The following is a 19,721-nucleotide window of genomic DNA, read 5'->3' as shown; positions in this document are numbered from 1 at the left end:
AAACATGTCATTTTAAAAGATCATATATCTATCTCTCTCATGGGCTTTTATTTTGAGGTTATGATCTATTGCGAAAAAGTTTTGAATGTCTATTTTCATCTCTCTAATTGGTTTCATGGATGTCCAAAATTGGAGATATCAATCAAATTGTCTTTAAAAAGAAAAAAATTATCAAGTTCCCAATGAATTATGATTTTTTCCTCTTTTTGAAAATTCATATCACTCAATTTTAATATATTTTGAATGAGTAAATAGTTCTTGGAAAGATATATAGTTTAAATCCAAATAATTTCCTGATCCAGATTCATTTCTTATGTTATTCGAAATTAATTTATCCATAATCATTGCTGAATTGTAGATTACAAGGAATTATGTATAAGCATAGCTGCATTGTGGATATGATAAGAAAGAATTTATTAATTTAGTCTACAATTATACAGTGGCCTAAAACACTTGACATCATATATGGATTATGAATCTGTTATTATGAAGCTAGCAGGTTTCTTAATTGCAGTCCTGCAATAAATGGTGTTTTAATTCAGACACAGGTGCTAAATAACTCTTGACTAACATTTCCGAGAGGCAGGGAAGCAAATCTGCCCGAAACATTGAAAAATCAGTCAAATTTTTTTGAGCCGTGATATTCTTGCCAACGAAATAAAGAATCTGCAAAATAATATTGGCTTCATTTACATGCCCATTGTTATTTATTCTATAAATAGAAATCAATTTTCAAAAGAATCTAGCGTGCAATGTTCCCGAGTCATGGAGTAGGCTGGGACAATATCTTTAATTGCAAGGCCTTCAGCATTCCCATGAGTTCAAGTGGGGGGATTCGGTCTCCAAACCATCGGGTCGGATTGATCAAGCTTGTTGATCGATCACTGGTAATGGAACTATGAATAATCAGCTAAAAATTAAACTATAGGCATTAGAAAACCTTTGTAATTAAGTGCTTTATCCAAGAACATCAGAAGAAGAAAAATAATCAGTCGCACTAAATCTAAGTAGTGCTGTAATTCAAAAGAAGTGCACTGAATTGAACACCCAAAGTTTTAACTACTATGGGTTTGCTATAAAGGTGCTTGGTCCTATATGTTCCTGAAAACAATTCGTTGTGACTCGCCATAAAGCAAAAATGTCTGGAAATGCATTAACCCTTAAACCAGGCAGAATTAATTTCTCATACACATCACCAGGAAGGGGCTCGAGAACTAGCCAACCATCTTGCCATCTCACTTGCTGTCGGTGAAGTCTGCATCAATAACATCTCCATCAGGTCCCTTGTTCGATGAATCCGAAGGTCCAGCTTCACTGCCAGGTGCAGGACCAGAACCACCTGCACCTGGTTGGCTGTAAAGGGACTGACCAAGTTGCATGACTTCTTGATTAAGGGCAGCCATTGCATCTTTTATCTTTTGCGTTGACCCATCTGCAATTGTATCCTTGAGCTCCTTGAGTTTTGCCTCAACCTTCTCTTTCACAGGGGCTGGAACCTTGTCTCCTAGCTCCTTCAGCTGCTTCTCAGTCTGGTAGACAACAGAATCTGCTTGGTTCTTTGTGTCGATGGCATCTCTCTTCTCCTTGTCCTCCTTTGCAAATTTCTCAGCTTCATTCACCATTCTTTCAACCTGCATAAATTTTCATGTATCCTTAAACGTTGTTCAAACATTAGCATGTTGATACGACAAGCAAACAGCGTATAAGCATAGCAATCAGTGTGAGTTAATTGGTTAACATATATTCAGTGTTTCCTATGCTTTCAAATTTCAAGGGCAGTATTGAATTTACACTATATCTACAAGTGGATTTTCACGGAAGAAACACAGGTGCATGCTTTTTTTAAAATCCAATCAATGCTACAAGAATTCAGTTCACATCATGCTCAGTGACAGAACATACCTCATCACTGGGTAAGGTGCTAGCACCAGTAATTGTGATGTCTTGCTTCTTCCCTGAACCTTTATCAACAGCAGCAACAGAAAGAATGCCATTGGCATCGATGTCAAATTTAACTTCGATTTGAGGAACTCCACGCGGTGCTGGTGGGATACCATCAAGGCGGAAGCTGCCAAGGGACTTGTTGTCCCTGACAAACTCTCTCTCACCCTGAAGAACATTAATTTCAACACTTGTCTGTCCATCTGCAGCAGTTGAGAATACCTCAGATTTGGATGTGGGCAGAGTAGTGTTTCTGGGAATGATTTTTGTCATGACCCCTCCAAGAGTCTCCAGACCAAGTGACAATGGTGTTACATCCAACAGCACAATATCACTGACATCTCCAGATAAAACACCAGCCTAGTCACAACAAGGAAGAGGATGGAATACATCAGCTTACAAACTATGATTCCATAATGTCAAAAGAAATTAAACTATGAGCATTATTGCAAACAAACATAAGAAATACAGGACACAATCTTCTACTGAGAATATAACTGAATAGGACAACCTGAACTGCAGCACCTAGGGCAACTACTTCATCTGGATTGACAGTGACATTCGGGTCCTTCCCAGTCATTTTCTTCACGAGTTCCTGTACAGCTGGAATTCGTGTTGATCCACCAACAAGTATCACCTCATCAAGGTCTTTAAAGGAGAGTTTTGCATCCCTTAAGGAATTCTCGACTGGTGTTTTAAGCCTTATAAAGAAATAAAAAGAACAGGAGTTAGATCAGGATGAACGAAGACAGACAGAATTTGAAGAGCTGATATAAATGCATGGGAAAAATATGACTAAAATGCATCAAAGAAAAAAAAATCAACAACCAAGCAGTAGCAATAGTAGGTACCTGTCAAGCAAATCTGAACACAACTCCTCAAACTTGGCTCTTGTAAGTGTGGTCTCAATGTGCTTGGGTCCATCAGCAGTAGCAGTGATGAAAGGCAAACTAGAAAAGAACATATATTTTCAGCAGTCAAACCTCCAAATATTGAAAAGTAATAGATCAAAAAGTACAACCAATCTACCTTATGTTTGTCTGAGTCAATGATGACAGCTCCATTTTAGCCTTCTCAGCTGTCTCGGTCAATCTCTGAAGTGCTTGTTTGTCCTTCAAAAGATCAATGCCTTCATCCCTCTTAAAGTTACTAGCAAGCCAATCAACAATTCTCTGCATAAACAATAAGTGTTTAATTGTATTATCACAGCAACAGAGTAAGCAACAAAAATGAATGGAACATTAACATTCATTGCAATACGCCCAAAAAAAAAAAAAACTCTACCTTATCAAAGTCATCACCACCCAAATGTGTATCTCCTGAAGTAGAAAGCACTTCAAAAACTCCATCACCAACCTCAAGCACTGCAGTTTTAACATTAGGCAAATGAATACAAAATTTTACAATTAAGAAAATGTTAACATGATCTTGTACTTCATAAATGTTATGTAAGTTATCACAAAAAAGAAATTTCCTGAATCAGCAGAAGGCATTATCAAAGAAAATGATTCATCTTAGTCTCCAAAGTAAAAGACACAATTGAAACAATGGAAGGTAATTCAGATAAAAATCACAGTACCAGAAACATCAAAAGTGCCACCACCAAGGTCAAATACTAGGATGGTTTCATTGTTCTTCTTTTCAAACCCATATGCCAATGAAGCAGCAGTGGGTTCATTGATTATTCGAAGAACATCCAGCCCAGCAATTCGGCCAGCATCTTTTGTCGCTGTCCTTTGGGAATCATTGAAGTATGCAGGCACTGTGACCACAGCTTTAGTCACTTTATCATTCAAAAACTTTGAGGCATCGTCCACAAGCTTCCTCAAAACCTAAATTTGAAAAAGCATCAAATGGTTAACAATCAATTATCCTCAGAAATGTAGAAGTCCAGTAATTACACAAAATACAAATCCCTCCTCTGGCCAGAATGTTCAAAATGAAAACCTTTTGCAAAAGCTTAGTCCTTGTGTCTCACAAACCTGAGCACCATACCCAGAAAATGTGGAACAGGTAACTAATCCATTCACAATTCCTGTACAAAACCATAATTAAGTACACATTCTAGTACAACAATGGAGAAAAATTTTATACTGATTTCGAGTTGCATAACACAAAAGTTCACATTACTTTTAAAACGACATCAACTAACTCAAAGTTATTCCAGGATCTATATTAATCCAAAAGAGTCAACAACCACACAATATTTAGATTATACCTGAGCAGAAATCTCCTCAGCAGCAAACTGCTTGCCAATTGCAGGGCAATCCAACTTAACATTTCCATTCTCATCCCTAAATACTTTATAAGAAACCTGCTTTGACTCTTCATCCACTTCAGACATCTTTCTGCCAATAAACCTCTTCACAGAGAAGAAAGTATTCTCTGGGTTCACCACTGACTGCCGCTTTGCAATCTGCCCCACAAGCCTATCCCCATTCTTTGTGTATGCCACAACAGAAGGTGTAGTCCTCTGACCCTCTGCATTTGTCACAATCGTCGGCTTCCCTCCCTCCATTGCTGCAACTGCAGAATTGGTGGTACCCAGGTCAATTCCCACTACCTTCTCATTCACTACTCTCAAAGGGCCAGTGCTATACCTTCTCCTTGTAGTGTTACTGCATCTCAGAAAAGCCGCCGTTTGCGACCTTACATTTTGACCAAAGAAAACAGTCTTCTGTGAAAAAGAAAAACTATGTTTTCTCGAGGAAGAGGAAGAAAACCCAACACCACCTAGAACGTGAATCTGAGCGGTTGAAGAAGCCATTCTCTAGGATTTTGTATGGAATTAGATTTAATAAAATCTACCTCTAGAAATGGGAATTACAGCAGGAGAATGAACTTGTTCAAAATCCTAACAACAAATTGGGGGAGAATTAGGATAAAACCCTAACTCAGCTTTTGAGCTTGTGGGTATGCAGAAGCTAAAGCACGGAGAAGATAGAGAAGCGAAGGGTTTTGGGCTTATAGAGGAAGTGGGAGAGACGAAGAGAAATGAAATGCAGAGCGTGAGATAGTTAAGGGTTAGGTGGTGACACGTGGAAGAATTCTAGAACCATCTACGGCCGCGCTTGGGCAGGAATATTGGCCGCAAGATCGGAATTCGGGCTGCCCGGGTGGAAAGATCGAGGTTGGTGTGGCTTCGTGGGTAGGCTAAGTGTGGGTATGAGCTCAGCCCATCATGTTAGGAATTTATATATACAGTCATTAGGCTTAAAATGGGCCAAATAGTAATACATTTTCGAAAAAAATAAAATGTATCACGTGATTTTATATTTTAATATTAAAAATTATATTTCATAAATTTAAATTTTTTATCATTATATCAATATTTTTAAGTGAATCTTACATTTGTTTGAAATTAATTATACGTCAACTATTAGGATTTTATTGATAATTATATAAAAATTAAGGACACGTAAATATTTGGCAATATATTGGTGTATGAAAATCATGCATAGATAGTTATTGAAATTATATTGTTTTATGAAAAATACTTTTCTTATTTTTTAATATTTAATGTTATTAAAAAATTAATTAATAAAAAATATTCTTTTTTATCAAAGAAAAAATTAAATTATTTAAAAAAAATAATTTTTTTTAAATATTTTTTATCTTTTAAATTTTAATAATTTTATTAAAATGTGAAAATACTTATAAATACATCAAATAAATATATACTATTAATTTAATATTTTAATAAAATAACAAAAAATATTTTCACAAAATATTTTTCATATGTAAATTATTTTTTTAAATAAATATAGCCTTAATTTTTAAATTTTATAAATTTTTTATTTAATATTTTATTTCATTTTTAAATTTAAAAATTAGATTTCTTAAAATTAATAAAATAATTTTAAATTATATTTAAAAAAACAAAATTTTAAATATATTATGATTAGCACGTGCATGCATTTAGCTAGTTTGATATAATGCAAGACGTTACTCAAAGACTTTAGGTGGTTTTAAATTTAATCAAATATTTTGGTTAACATTAAAGGAGCATAGCATTACCAAATTGTGAATCAGTGGTGAAAATAGAATTTCACATCATAAAAATAAAAGTTACAACGTACTGAATTTTAAAAATTTTTAAAATTTTTAAATTTAAAATTTTACCTTTGATTTTAATAATTTTATTTTTTATTTTTTAATTTCTAAATTAATTCCAATCAAAACTTATTTTTTCATTTTAATATTTAAATATTTATATGAGTAAATCTAAATATCTTAAGGTGTATTTGGTTCACTAGCAAGCAGATATTCCCAAACAGCTAATACATTGTATTATTTTCCATAGTACAGAGCCTCTTTGAAAATAAACTTTTTGGCAAGAGGACTAAAACGTAATTTTGTGATAATCAATCCCGAATTTATCAATGGGCCAATCTTCTTCATTCGCGCGCGGGGTCCCAGTCAGAGAGAGGCAAATCAAAATCACATTGAAGGAGAAAATTGAATAATAATTGATCCATTACCTTACCGTAGCCGTCAGTTTAAAATATCCATTACATTACTTGAAGAGCACTCCGTGACTCTATTAACGGTGATGTCCATTAAGAACAGTTGGATTGGTCTTCCGCATTTAAGGCCATGTTTGGGTTTAATAACTTATTTTTAAAAACTCTATTTTTTAAAAAATAAATTATTTATCTCAAGATAATTAATTCATTTTTTAAACAATAAAAAATAGTCTTTTAATTTTTATATTTATTGAGAATTTAAAATTCTACACCTCACTTATTCTAATCAAACAACGCTTGAGATGTAAAGAGCAGGTAATATTGAATCTTTGTATATATATTCTAAGATAATTTATCTTTAAGAAGTTTATTATGAAATTAATAAGAGATAATTATTATTTTTATAATTTTTAATTCTCATTAATATTATTTAAATATTTAAAAAGAATAAATTAAATTTTCATTTTATTAATATTTATATCTTATTAAGAGATTTAGTGTTAATATTGTAAGGGTGGGGCGTGAGGCGAAATATCATCCATTAGAATTATATAAAATGCACCAGGTAATGCCCAGGAAAGATGGTGGAGTCACAATGGTCTCACTTAAATACCACCTCCTTAGACAGCATTTCCTAGACATGCACTTCATACAATCCTAATAGAATCAAACCACTGGTAAGTACCGTCTTCCCATAACACTACCACGGTACTAAGGATTTATGCCACGAAGGTATAGATAGACAGGAGTCGCCACCCGGGTAATAACCGGGACATATTCAGTGTTTCTTCCGAGGGTCATGGATGGCAACTTACTCCTTGCAGAGTTTCCACAACCGTCATTACCATAGCCCAATGTCTAGGTTCGGGATAGTGGGTACGTAAGGGGAAGGTGTTAGGCACCCCTTACGCCTGGTCTAACCTCGTTAATTCGAGTGCCAGTCCTCTACTAATGTTTCTAGAAGTCTTGTTTATTATTCCTTTATTAAACTTTTATCCTAAAAAATGCAATTCTAATCCTACACATGCAAGTAATTCACAAAAAGGGTTGTTGTTTACACACAATTTTCATGCACAAGTAATTCCTATCTATGGGGTTGCTAATTATTTAAATGATATTTACCAGATGACTAAAATTAATTTATTATTGGGAATTTAATTTACAAACAAATTCAATTTCAAATAACCCTATGTTTCTATTTAACCTAATTAATTAATTTTCACCAAGTTACCCTAAGGATAATTGAACTAAGTTAATTATGTACATGTGTAATTTATTCTAATATCACATAAGTCCCAAACAATCACAACCTAATAAAGATTTCTAATATGCAAATTCATTTTACAATTACCAAGTATTAAATTAAATTTATTTTACATGCCAATATTAGTTTTAATTTACAAACAAGATTAATTTTAATTTACAAAGTATTTATTTAAATTAATTACATGCAAAAGTTAGTTAAATTAAAAATAAAGTTAATTTTAATTTACCAAATGAAAGTTCTATTATTACTACAATTTCATGCCAATGGTTATTCGAGAAGTTTAGAGCTACTTACTTGTTGATAAATGCAGTTGCCATTGGGGCAAGCTACCCTTAAAAAAGGGTCTTCTCTTCTAGTATGGCAATGATATCCCTGGCTTACTCCCGTTTAGCTCCATATAAGCTCCACGCAAATGCCCTCTTTGGTACTTACTTTAGGGCTACTTACCAATTTTGTTTGTAATAAAAAATAAAGAAACTAAAGAAAATAAAAGAAATAAAGAGACAGAAACTAAACATGTGCAGAGTTGTGTATCCCCTCAAATTAAACATGATTACATGATCCATATGAATATATAAAATAAATTGAAGACAAAGAGCATAGAATTAAAATATTGTGTGGCATAGATCTTGAAAAGAAAACAATAAAAAACTGACCTTATAGAAATCTTGTATGCAAATCTTCTTGAAGAAAAGAAAAAAAAAATAAGAAAGAACTCAAAGAGTCTTGAATATCTCTAAATTTCCTATAGCTCTGAATTTTCTCTTCCTCTTTCCTCCCATCCTCCCCTTCTTCTCTTCTCTAGTAGGGTATTTATAGGGTTTTGGGAGAGAGGTGTGATAGGGTTTGGAGTCTTAGGATGATAAAGTTTAGATGACTTGAACAACTACAATTGTAGAATTCGAATAAGACTGGGAAATGGGTGAGGTGTTTCAACTAATAGGAAGACAGGAAAAAATGGAAGGCACCAATAGGGAATGAGGAAGAGGTGTGGTAGGATTTGGAGTCTTAGGATGATAAAGTTTAGATGACTTAAACAACTACAATTGCAGAATTTGAATAAGACTGGGATATGGGTGAGGTGTTTCAACCAATAGGAAGACAAGACAAATGGAAGGCACCAATAGGGAATTATGAAGATGTGTGGGAGGATGTGTAGTCTTAGGGTGATAAAGTTTAGATGACTTAAACAATCACATTGCAGATTCGAATAAGACTAGGATATGGGTGAGGTGTTTCAACCAATACGAAGACAGGAAAAAATGGAAGGCACCAATAGGGAGTGAGGAAGAGAGTGGGGCCAAGGAGGAGAGAGATATTTTGTTATTTTAATTTTTAGAAAATAATTAAATGGGTCCCATTTAAAATTCCTAACTAGGCTTTCTTAGGCCCATGGAGCCCAATTAAACTTAATTAGATCCATTTAAAAAAACTACCCATATTAAATTTAAACAAAATAAAATTTTATTTAAATTTAATTAAATTAATTTTCCCAAAACTTTATTATTATTTTTATTTTTTTCAAGATCATGCCACGAAATTAATAATTCAGCTCAATGCCTCCAATTACATCTTACAGTCATATAATTTTTCATCATCGGTTTTCACAAATCCTCAATGCACATACTCATCACAAAATAAGGGTCTACAGTTTGCCCCCCACTTTGGCGAAAGTTGAAATCAATGCGAAAGCATTGCTCAAGTTTCATCAAAGTGAAACTCGAATTTCTAATAACTATGAAACATTGGCTTATGAGGATCAAGTATATCTTGCTCGGTCGACATACTCTATATTATGAGACTAGCTACGGTCTCATAACAGTAATAACTGTGTCATGTGAAAAATGAGTGTATCTTGCTCTGTCGATACACTCTGCGTCATGAGACTAGCTACGGTCTCATAACGTTGATAATCGTGTCATGTGAAAATTGAGTGCATCTTGCTCGTTGATACACTCTGTGTAATGAGACTAGCTATGGTCTCATGACAATGGCAATCGTGATTTGAAATGTTGTAGATTCGTATTTAGACCGCATCCTAAACTACCTACGATCCCCTCATTATCCTGAGGAAGAATCAGACCCACTCGTAGTTCGACACTTGAAACTGTGGTGATGCATGTTCTTCTACGCCTTACACACCTACAGGTGACATGTTGATGCGTGTTCTTCTACGCCTTACACAACTATGCCATATGCCCTAAACAACGTCTAAGGACTTACCAAAAAAAAAATATCTGTCATGAAATATTGTGGGTTCGTATTTAGGACCGCGGTCCTAAACTACCTCCCCCTCACTATCCTAAGGAAGAATCAGACCCCCTCGTAGTTCGACAATTGAAACTGTGGTGATGCATGTTATTCTACGCCTTACACACCCACAGGTGACATGTTGATGCATGTTCTTCTATGCCTTACACAACTATGTCATGCGCCCTAAACAACGTCTAAGGACTTATCAAAAAATATCTAATTCATGATTTGAAAAATTAGGATGACTAGGTCTCATAACTCTTTTTGTGATTTTTGTGCTTCTTGTATGCTACTTCCTATCATGGGCATGCTGATTTTGCTAGAGATTCTAAAAAAACTTAGTCCTCTGAGGGACCTCTTTTTACAAAAACTTTCTTTTAGCCTCCAAGTTTTTTAGAAGAATTGTTCACCAAAAAAGACTTCCTTAAGGTCACAATACAATTTCTCTCTGATTTTTCTTTTTCTTCTCTCCCCCCATGGTTTCTGCCTTGACTCATTTCTCTTCCATGAACTCCATTCTCTGTGCCCTAACTTTTGCTTGAAATGTCCTTTCGGATTTTCATCTCAGCGGGCTTGCTCTAACTTTGGCCCTTCCGGGTTTTCCACCTAGCAAGCTCCCCTTTTTTTTTTTTTTTTTTTTTTTTTTTTGAAATTAGACAATTACCAGGACATTCATATCAAGCACCTATCTTGTCATGCTCAGAAGACATAGATTAAATCAAAACAACGCAGTTCAATTACTTAATCATTTGATGTATCCCTCAAGACACAAACATTCACGATCATAATTAAATAAAACCCATTCCTAGTCAATGCAATAAAAATTTCTTTATTTATTCAGGTACACCATTACTCCCTCTTACATTTAGTTTTGCCAAATTTCTAACCTTCCAAAGTTAGAAATAAGCTTTATAACCTGTCGAATGGCCTTTTTAGGTTTTCCATCCAAATTTTCTCTCATATCTCCTTTTGCCTAGACTGCCTTTTTGCAGGTTTTCAATCTAGCATTTTTTCTTTTCTTTTCTTTTTTTTTCTTTGACCCTTATTTTTGCCTAGACCGTCTCTCTTGTAAATTTTCAAATTTAGCGGGCCTATCTCACACAAAGTACCATTTGAGCTTGTCTAAGTTGACTGGTTCTTGAAATTCATTCCCATCCGTGTCCGATATTCTTACAAAGACCTCGACAAGATCTTTTGACTATGTATGGACCATCCCGCTTTGGCTTAAACTTTCCTCTTAAATCAAAAGGGATGGCCCGAGCTTGTTTCAAAATCATGTCTCCCTCTTTGATCTTTCTTGGCTTCATCTTCTTATTAAAGGCCCTTGCTATCTTCCTTTGATAAGCCTGCATATGATACAAGGCTCGCATCATCTTCTCATCAATCAAAGCTAGTTCTTCATATCTTTTCTGGGCCCACTCATTTTCTAAGACCTTAGCTTCTAGCATCACTCTTAAGGATTTGACCTCTTGCTCAATGGGTAGCACGTCACCCCATACACTAAAGAGAATGGAGTTGCCCTCGTGGATGTTCTTGTAGTAGCGATAACCCCAAAGAGCATAAGGGAGTTTCTGTGCCAATCCTTATAGGTTTCAACCATTTTTCTCGTAATGGTTTTCACATTCTTATTTGTCGCTTTCATCGCTCCATTAGTCTGTGGTCTGTATGGTGAGGACTTGTGATGCTTAATCTTGAATTCGTAATTAATTCTAAGAAATCACCTTTGAACCGGCCGTTATCCGATACTATCTCATGGGGTACCCCAAACCCGCAAATCAAGTTCTTTCTCACAAACTTACTTATCCGCTAGCCCCTACTACTTTATAAGATTCACTTCAACCCACTTGGTGAAATAGTCAATTGCCACTATGATAAATCTATGGCCATTAGAAGTCGTGGGAGAAATCTTCCCAATAATGTCTATGCCCCATATTGAGAATGGCCACGGTGAAGTCATGCTGTAGAGTTCACTGGACGGTAGGTGATTCAAATTCCCATGGATTTGGCACTCATGGCATCTTTTCACAAATTTAGCGCATCAAGATCCATGGTAGACCAATAATAGCCCAATCTTAAAATTTTGCTGCTAATACCCTTCCGCTCATGTGAGGACCACACACTCCTGCATGTACTTCCTCCATTATCCGCTCGCTTTTCACACACACAAGAGCAATAGTCCTTCAAGAACCTTTTATAGAGTTGCCCTCACCAAAGTGAATCGAGTGGCTAATCTACGAATTGTAGCTCTATCCCTACTATTGGTATCGTGGGTATTCTCTTACCTCTAAATATCTTCTTATGTCCTCATACCATTTCATCTCATCTTCTAGATCTAAATGTGCTATTATTAACCCTTTATAGCATGGGATTCTACTCCTCATCAAGATAACTGGCTGGGTCAGCTTCTGATCACCCTTCTCCCATAAGGATGCCAGCGTGGCTAGAGCATCGCCTATCCGGTTCTCGAGCTCTAGGCATGTGCTTCATTGTCACTTCCTCAAAGCTAAATAATAGTTTCTTAGCATACTCCAGGTATGGCCTCAACTTTTCTTCTTTCAATTCCCATTCACCTTTAACATGGGAAACTACTAGCATTGAATCTCCGAACACCTCCACTTTTTTAGCCCCAATACTATTAATGCCTGTGCCACAAATGCAAGCCTCATATTCTGCAATATTATTAGTGGTTGGGAAACATAGCCTTTTTGACATTAGCAATTGTTCTCCATTCGGTGCTTCCAAAACTATCCCTATACCGGCTCCGCTCTTATTCATGGCCCCATCAAAGTACATTTTCCATGGCTGGACCTTTACTAGCTTGAGACTCTCATCCGGGAAGGCTGTTTCGACTTCTTCCCCTTCATTAACTGGATTTTCAGAAAGAAATTCGGCCACTACACGCCCTTTAATGGTTTTTCGAGTCTCATACACAATATCAAATTCGCATGAGAGGACCAACCATTTGGCCAATTTTCCAACTAGCGTCGGTACTTCAAATAGGTACTTTAAAGGATCCATCCGGGATACTACAATAACTCAATGAGTCTGAAAGTAGTGCATTAACTTCTTAGTTGCCCATACTACAGGCAGACAGGTTCTTTCTATTAGTGAATAATTCTCCTCATAAGCAAGGAGTTTCTTACTGATGTAATAGATGGCTCTCTCCAGATTCTCTACTTCTTGTGCCAACATTGCCCCCAGGGCCATGTTTTCCACTGATAGGTAGAGGATTAGAGGGATGCTAGGTATGGGTGGTGACAAAATTGGTAGATTGCTCAGGTACTGCTTTATCTTTTCAAATGCCTCTTGACATTGGTCATTCCACACCACTGGTTGATTCTTTCTTAATAGCTTAAAAATTGGTTCACAGGTAGTTGTGAGCCTAGCTATGAACCTACTGATGTACTGTAATTTGCCTAAGAAACCTCTAATCTCTTTTTCTGTTCTCGGGGCTGGCATCTCCTGGATTGCCTTCACCTTATCTGGGTCAACCTCAATCCCTTTCCTACTGATCATATGCCCTAACAGTTTGCCTGAAGTGACCCCAAACACACACTTGCTAGGGTTCAGTCTCAATTTATACTTGATGAATCTCTGAAAGAACTTCTCTAATGCCTCAAAATGTCTCTCCCTAGTTGGGGATTTTACTACCATGTCATCTACATATACTTCAACTTCTTTGTGCATCATGTCATGAAACAACATAGTAGCCATTCTCTGATAAGTTGCACCAGCATTTTTTAGCCCAAAAGGCATGACCTTATAACAATAAGTCCCCCATTCAGTGATAAAAGCTGTCTTTACTTTATCTATCAAATCCATGAGGATCTGATTATATCCCGAAAAACCATCCATGAAAGAGTACATGGCCATGCAAGCAGCACTGTCAACAAGCACATCGATGTGAGGCAATGGGAAATCATCCTTAGGAGTAGCCTTATTCAGGTCCCTATAATCTACACATATCCGAACTCGCCCATCCTTCTTGGGGACTGGCACAATGTTGGCTAACCACTCGGGATACTCAATTACTTCAATAAAATCAGCCTCAATAAGCTTTTTCACCTCTTGAGCTATCTTTTCTTCCCATTCTGGCCTAAGCCGACGTTTCTTTTGTTTTACTGGTCTCATGTTAGGGTCTGTGGGGATCTTGTGTTGTACTATGTCTCGATCAATTCCCGGCATATATTTATAAGACCAGGCAAATGCTTCTTGGTACTTTATTAATAAGGCTACAAATTTATCTCTTTCTTTTTGGGTTAAATCTTCAGCTAACTTAATGTCTTTAGGATCATCTGGTGTACCCAAATTAATAGAGATTGATTTTAATGCATTAACAGAAATAGATTCTAAATGATTATGAATGCTATGTGTGTAGCCATTAGGAAGAACATCAAACAAATAAGCAAAAGGACTAGTCATATTATTTATTTTTGCCTCAAAATCATCATCAAGTACATCAGAAATAACAATATCAGTATCACTATTATGAGCATTACAAAAGACAGACTCAAACTTAGGGGTGTAGGTCCAAGTGCTTGGCTTCCAAGGCACCTTAACTTGATGACATTGACCTCTTGTTCTAATTCCTCAACATGCGGCAGCTCCTGGTCATCAGTCCATGCAATTGCGCCCTCCCTGATAAACTTGGTGGGCTTGAGTTCCTCTTCATCTTCAGTTGGCTGATAGCCCAGCCCATATCTAGTGATTTGCCCCTTTATTTCTGGAAAAGTCACTAAGCCATTAGCTCGTTTTCCCAGACCCATACCAGGAAAAAACTTCATCTCTTTCATCATAGTGGCCACCCTAGGGTCCATCCAGTCTTCATAGATCCCCGCAACTTGGAAACCAGACAATAGTGGTACCGAACCATCCACTTGCAGCATAGCTACTTCCCCATCTCTTTCAAAGATTGACGGTGATTATACCATCTTGATACGGGATCTTGATCTTTTGGTGGAGTGTAGAGGGGACTCCACCTAAGGGATGGAACCAGATTCTACCCAACAGTAAGGAGAATGTCATGGGGATGTCTAGCACAGTAAACTCAACTTCGATCTCTACAGGCCCCACCTTAACCATAGTCTTGAATACCCCTATCACGTTTCTCTTTGAATCATCATAGGCCCTGATTACCAGATCAGAACCAGTTAGTTCAGACATAGAAATTCCTAATTTTGGCAGAATCTTCAGAGGGCATACGTTGATGGCTGACCCATCATCTATCATCACACAAGGCACTTTCCACCCTCTAACCTCGGCGGTCACAAACAGAGCCCTACTATGGTTTCTCCCCTCAGCTGGGAGATCATGATCAGAGAAAGTAATATGACCCCCATCTTCTATAAGCACAACTTTGGCAATCTCTTCTGGAGTTATCTCCGTGGAGACCTTGAGTACACTCAGGGCCTTGGTCAGTGCGGTTCTGTGTTTTTCTGATGCCAATAGCAATTCCCAGACCGTTACACTAGCCTGAGTCCTCTTCAATTGCCTAAGGAACTGATCATCCTCTTCATCTGTGTCCTCTTCAACCAACACCTTGGCTTTCCCTCTCACGTTGTCCTTCTCCATGGTTGGATCAGGATAATATCCACCACTCTTGGTCATGTGGCTCACCCTACTCTTTTCCTCTCCTCGAGTCAACCCAAACATCTAACAAACCTTCCTCATCACTGGAACTATCCCAAATATCAATTGTCATTACAGATCGAGGTTCATCAAGCTTTTGGATAGGTTGGATAAGGTTGAGAATTTGGTCAGGGTCAATTGAGGTGGTGGAAATCATGTAAAGTCCTGGTGGAGGTGGAACATTATGGTTGGGCATTGGGTTGGTGCGTGTGTTGGGTCGATTTTCTGGGTCAGCTATTTTCTTAGCATCGATCAAGTCCTGAACTTCGTGTTTTAGCCAAAAACATCTATCAGTGTCATGGCCATGAGTTTGATGGAATTGGCAATATAGGTTAGCATTGTAATTGGGTGGCAGTGGGTTTGGTGGTGGTCTAGGTGCCAAGGGTTGGAGGAGACCCCGAGCTTTGAGTCGCTCAAAGACTTTAGATAGAGGTTGGTTGAATTGAGAGAACTTTCTAGGGGTGCGGGACACGGTTTGAACCTCAATGACTTTGTTTTCCCCAATAATGTTGCCACCGACCGTATCCTCCCTCTTGGGCTGATAACCCTTTATTTCACTGTTCAATACATCCTCCACTAATACCCCAACATCATATAGCTGTTCAAAGGTAGCCAAGGGATAATAACAAAGTTTTTCATAATAACTAAGCTGCAGACTTTTCACTACCAATCACACCTGATCCTTTTCAGTAGGCCTATTGGTCATCTTCATGGCCTTTTTCCTCCATCTCAATAGATGCTCTGAAAAGGTTTCATTTGGTTTTTGCCTAGTGGTCTCTAAATCTCTCAGGGTAACATCTAAAGTCAGTATTATAGGAGTATTGTTGCACAAATCTCCTAACTAGCTCCTCCCAATCTTTTCTCACAAAGTGGCTTCTAGCCCATGATACCATGAAGATGCAACCCTTCTAGTGACATAGAAAAGAACTGAGTGACTTGGTTCTTAGTCAAACCATCGTTTTCATGACTATAAGATAAGACTGAGATGGGTTTTGGGTCACCAAGACATTGAATTTAGCCAAATCGGGCATCTTGAATTTTTGTAGATTTCCATCCAACTGGATGTCAAAGTCATCTGCATCTAACCCCATTCCAAGAAATTCACTTGCTTTTTCACTTGGCACAAGTTTTTCCATCATCTCAAGAACAACTCTAATCTCCTCACTTGTCCCCTTTTCTTTCTTTTTGGCCTTGTCTTGCAGATAATCTTCTTCATCCCAAACATCATCAAAGGCCTTCTTTTTACTAGTCTCTTCTTCAAGCCTTTTCACCTGAACATCACTAGGCCCACCCATCTCTAACTTCTTCTCAAAGTTGGCCATGATTTTTCCTTCAAGCTCAGCCATCTTGGCATTCAAAGCTTCTTCAAGCATCTGTTTAAACATGACCTTAGTGTCTTCCATTTTAGCTTGTGCAGGTGTAACTCTTACCAATCTCTTTCCCTCCCTAACCCAAGTGACCTGATTAGAAGTCTTCCTGATGTGTTCTAAAGCTATGTTTACTACAAGAGACAAAAAATACAAGGTTTTAACATCTTATGCTATGCACAAATGCAATGCATGAATGCATGAATATGCACTTTCATTTTTACCTTTGCCTTTACAAAGCCAAACCGAACTGCACTAACACGACCAAAATCAACCAAAACTGAATCAGATAAACCGAACTAAAATCGGACCAAAGACTAAATGATAAACCGAAAAGAATGTCTCCAGAACTGAATCTTCGCCCCCTTTATACCTTCAACTCTCACGTGCATGGTAAGAAAAAATTCTATCCTAGGCTCTGGTACACTGGACACACCAACAGGGGGTGGTCCAAGACGATCCTTCCCTCACAAACAAAGGATTTATATCCTTAAAGTTTAACCATAAGTAAGCATCCTCTTGCTTAACATGGGTTTTGAAATGGACTTGGGCCTATACACGCATTGGGTTTATGCATAGGCCTAGGCTCATCTCAACTACCACTAGAACTTATGGTTTGAACAGTAAGGATACGAATCCAGCACAACAAAAATCTACGGGGTACCTAGGGTTGAAATCTATGGCTCATGGGCTTCATTGGGTAGGAAAAGGGTCACCCATGCGAGCTTGTCCATTAAGCACAACTGAGCTATGGCTCTTTATATACTCGAAGGGCATGGGGTGCTAGCATTCACCAATTCGTCATAGCTCGAGTAGAGCTATGGTTTCCTTGGCTAGTACTAACGGGGCTAAAAAGTGTAAGAGTGATCCGTGTGATAGTGTAGTGCAATGCAAAAAGTTTAACAGAGGAATAATATTAGACTAATAGAAACATGTTGGAGTAACTATCCATTTAATCCCCAGTGGAGTCGCCAAACTATAAGGGTGGGGCGTGAGGCGAAATATCATCCATTAGAATTATATAAAATGCACCAGGTAATGCCCAGGAAAGATGGTGGAGTCACAATGGTCTCACTTAAATACCACCTCCTTAGACAGCATTTCCTAGACATGCACTTCATACAATCCTAATAGAATCAAACCACTGGTAAGTACCGTCTTCCATAACACTACCACGGTACTAAGGATTTATGCCACGAAGGTATAGATAGACAGGAGTCGCCACCCGGGTAATAACCGGGACATATTCAGTGTTTCTTCCGAGGGTCATGGATGGCAACTTACTCCTTGCAGAGTTTCCACAACCGTCATTACCATAGCCCAATGTCTAGGTTCGGGATAGTGGGTACGTAAGGGGAAGGTGTTAGGCACCCCTTACGCCTGGTCTAACCTCGTTAATTCGAGTGCCAGTCCTCTACTAATGTTTCTAGAAGTCTTGTTTATTATTCCTTTATTAAACTTTTATCCTAAAAAATGCAATTCTAATCCTACACACGCAAGTAATTCACAAAAAGGGTTGTTGTTTACACACAATTTTCATGCACAAGTAATTCCTATCTATGGGGTTGCTAATTATTTAAATGATATTTACCAGATGACTAAAATTAATTTATTATTGGGAATTTAATTTACAAACAAATTCAATTTCAAATAACCCTATGTTTCTATTTAACCTAATTAATTAATTTTCACCAAGTTGCCCTAAGGATAATTGAACTAAGTTAATTATGTACATGTGTAATTTATTCTAATATCACATAAGTCCCAAACAATCACAACCTAATAAAGATTTCTAACATGCAAATTCATTTTACAATTACCAAGTATTAAATTAAATTTATTTTACATGCCAATATTAGTTTTAATTTACAAACAAGATTAATTTTAATTTACAAAGTATTTATTTAAATTAATTACATGCAAAAAGTCGATTAAATTAAAAACAAAGTTAATTTTAATTTACCAAATGAAAGTTCTATTATTACTACAATTTCATGCCAATGGTTATTCGAGAAGTTTAGAGCTACTTACTTGTTGATAAATGCAGTTGCCATTGGGGCAAGCTACCCTTAAAAAAGGGTCTTCTCTTCTAGTATGGCAATGATATCCCTGGCTTACTCCCGTTTAGCTCCATATAAGCTCCACGCAAATGCCCTCTTTGGTACTTACCTTAGGGCTACTTACCAATTTTGTTTGTAATAAAAAATAAAGAAACTAAAGAAAATAAAAGAAATAAAGAGACAGAAACTAAACATGTGCAGAGTTGTGTATCTCCTCAAATTAAACATGATTACATGATCCATATGAACATATAAAATAAATTGAAGACAAAGAGCATAGAATTAAAATATTGTGTGGCATAGATCTTGAAAAGAAAACAATAAAAAACTGACCTTATAGAAATCTTGTATGCAAATCTTCTTGAAGAAAAGAAAAAAAAAATAAGAAAGAACTCAAAGAGTCTTGAATATCTCTAAATTTCCTATAGCTCTGAATTTTCTCTTCCTCTTTCCTCCCATCCTCCCCTTCTTCTCTTCTCTAGTAGGGTATTTATAGGGTTTTGGGAGAGAGGTGTGATAGGGTTTGGAGTCTTAGGATGATAAAGTTTAGATGACTTGAACAACTACAATTGTAGAATTCGAATAAGACTGGGAAATGGGTGAGGTGTTTCAACCAATAGGAAGACAGGAAAAAATGGAAGGCATCAATAGGGAATGAGGAAGAGGTGTGGTAGGATTTGGAGTCTTAGGATGATAAAGTTTAGATGACTTAAACAACTACAATTGCAGAATTTGAATA

General features: G+C 36.9%; 1 protein-coding gene across 1 annotated transcript; it reads right to left on the bottom strand.

Moving 5' to 3' along the window:
- Window positions 1-908: 908 nt before the first annotated feature.
- Window positions 909-4,938, bottom strand: LOC110666524 (stromal 70 kDa heat shock-related protein, chloroplastic). The gene is made up of 8 exons (XM_021827030.2): window positions 4,160-4,938; window positions 3,521-3,773; window positions 3,226-3,305; window positions 2,971-3,113; window positions 2,793-2,891; window positions 2,453-2,642; window positions 1,903-2,301; window positions 909-1,631 (listed from the first exon to the last, which is right to left on the bottom strand). Exons 1-8 carry the CDS (start codon window positions 4,706-4,708, stop codon window positions 1,236-1,238), a joined length of 2,109 nt encoding a protein of 702 aa, XP_021682722.2. The 5' UTR covers window positions 4,709-4,938; the 3' UTR covers window positions 909-1,235.
- Between the last annotated feature and the right edge of the window lie 14,783 nt (window positions 4,939-19,721).

This window comes from Hevea brasiliensis, chromosome 14, assembly GCF_030052815.1.
Source record: "Hevea brasiliensis isolate MT/VB/25A 57/8 chromosome 14, ASM3005281v1, whole genome shotgun sequence".
Taxonomy (NCBI): domain Eukaryota; kingdom Viridiplantae; phylum Streptophyta; class Magnoliopsida; order Malpighiales; family Euphorbiaceae; genus Hevea; species Hevea brasiliensis.
The sequence above is the reverse complement of the archived record's forward strand: the minus strand, read 5'-3'. Positions and strand labels throughout refer to the sequence as shown.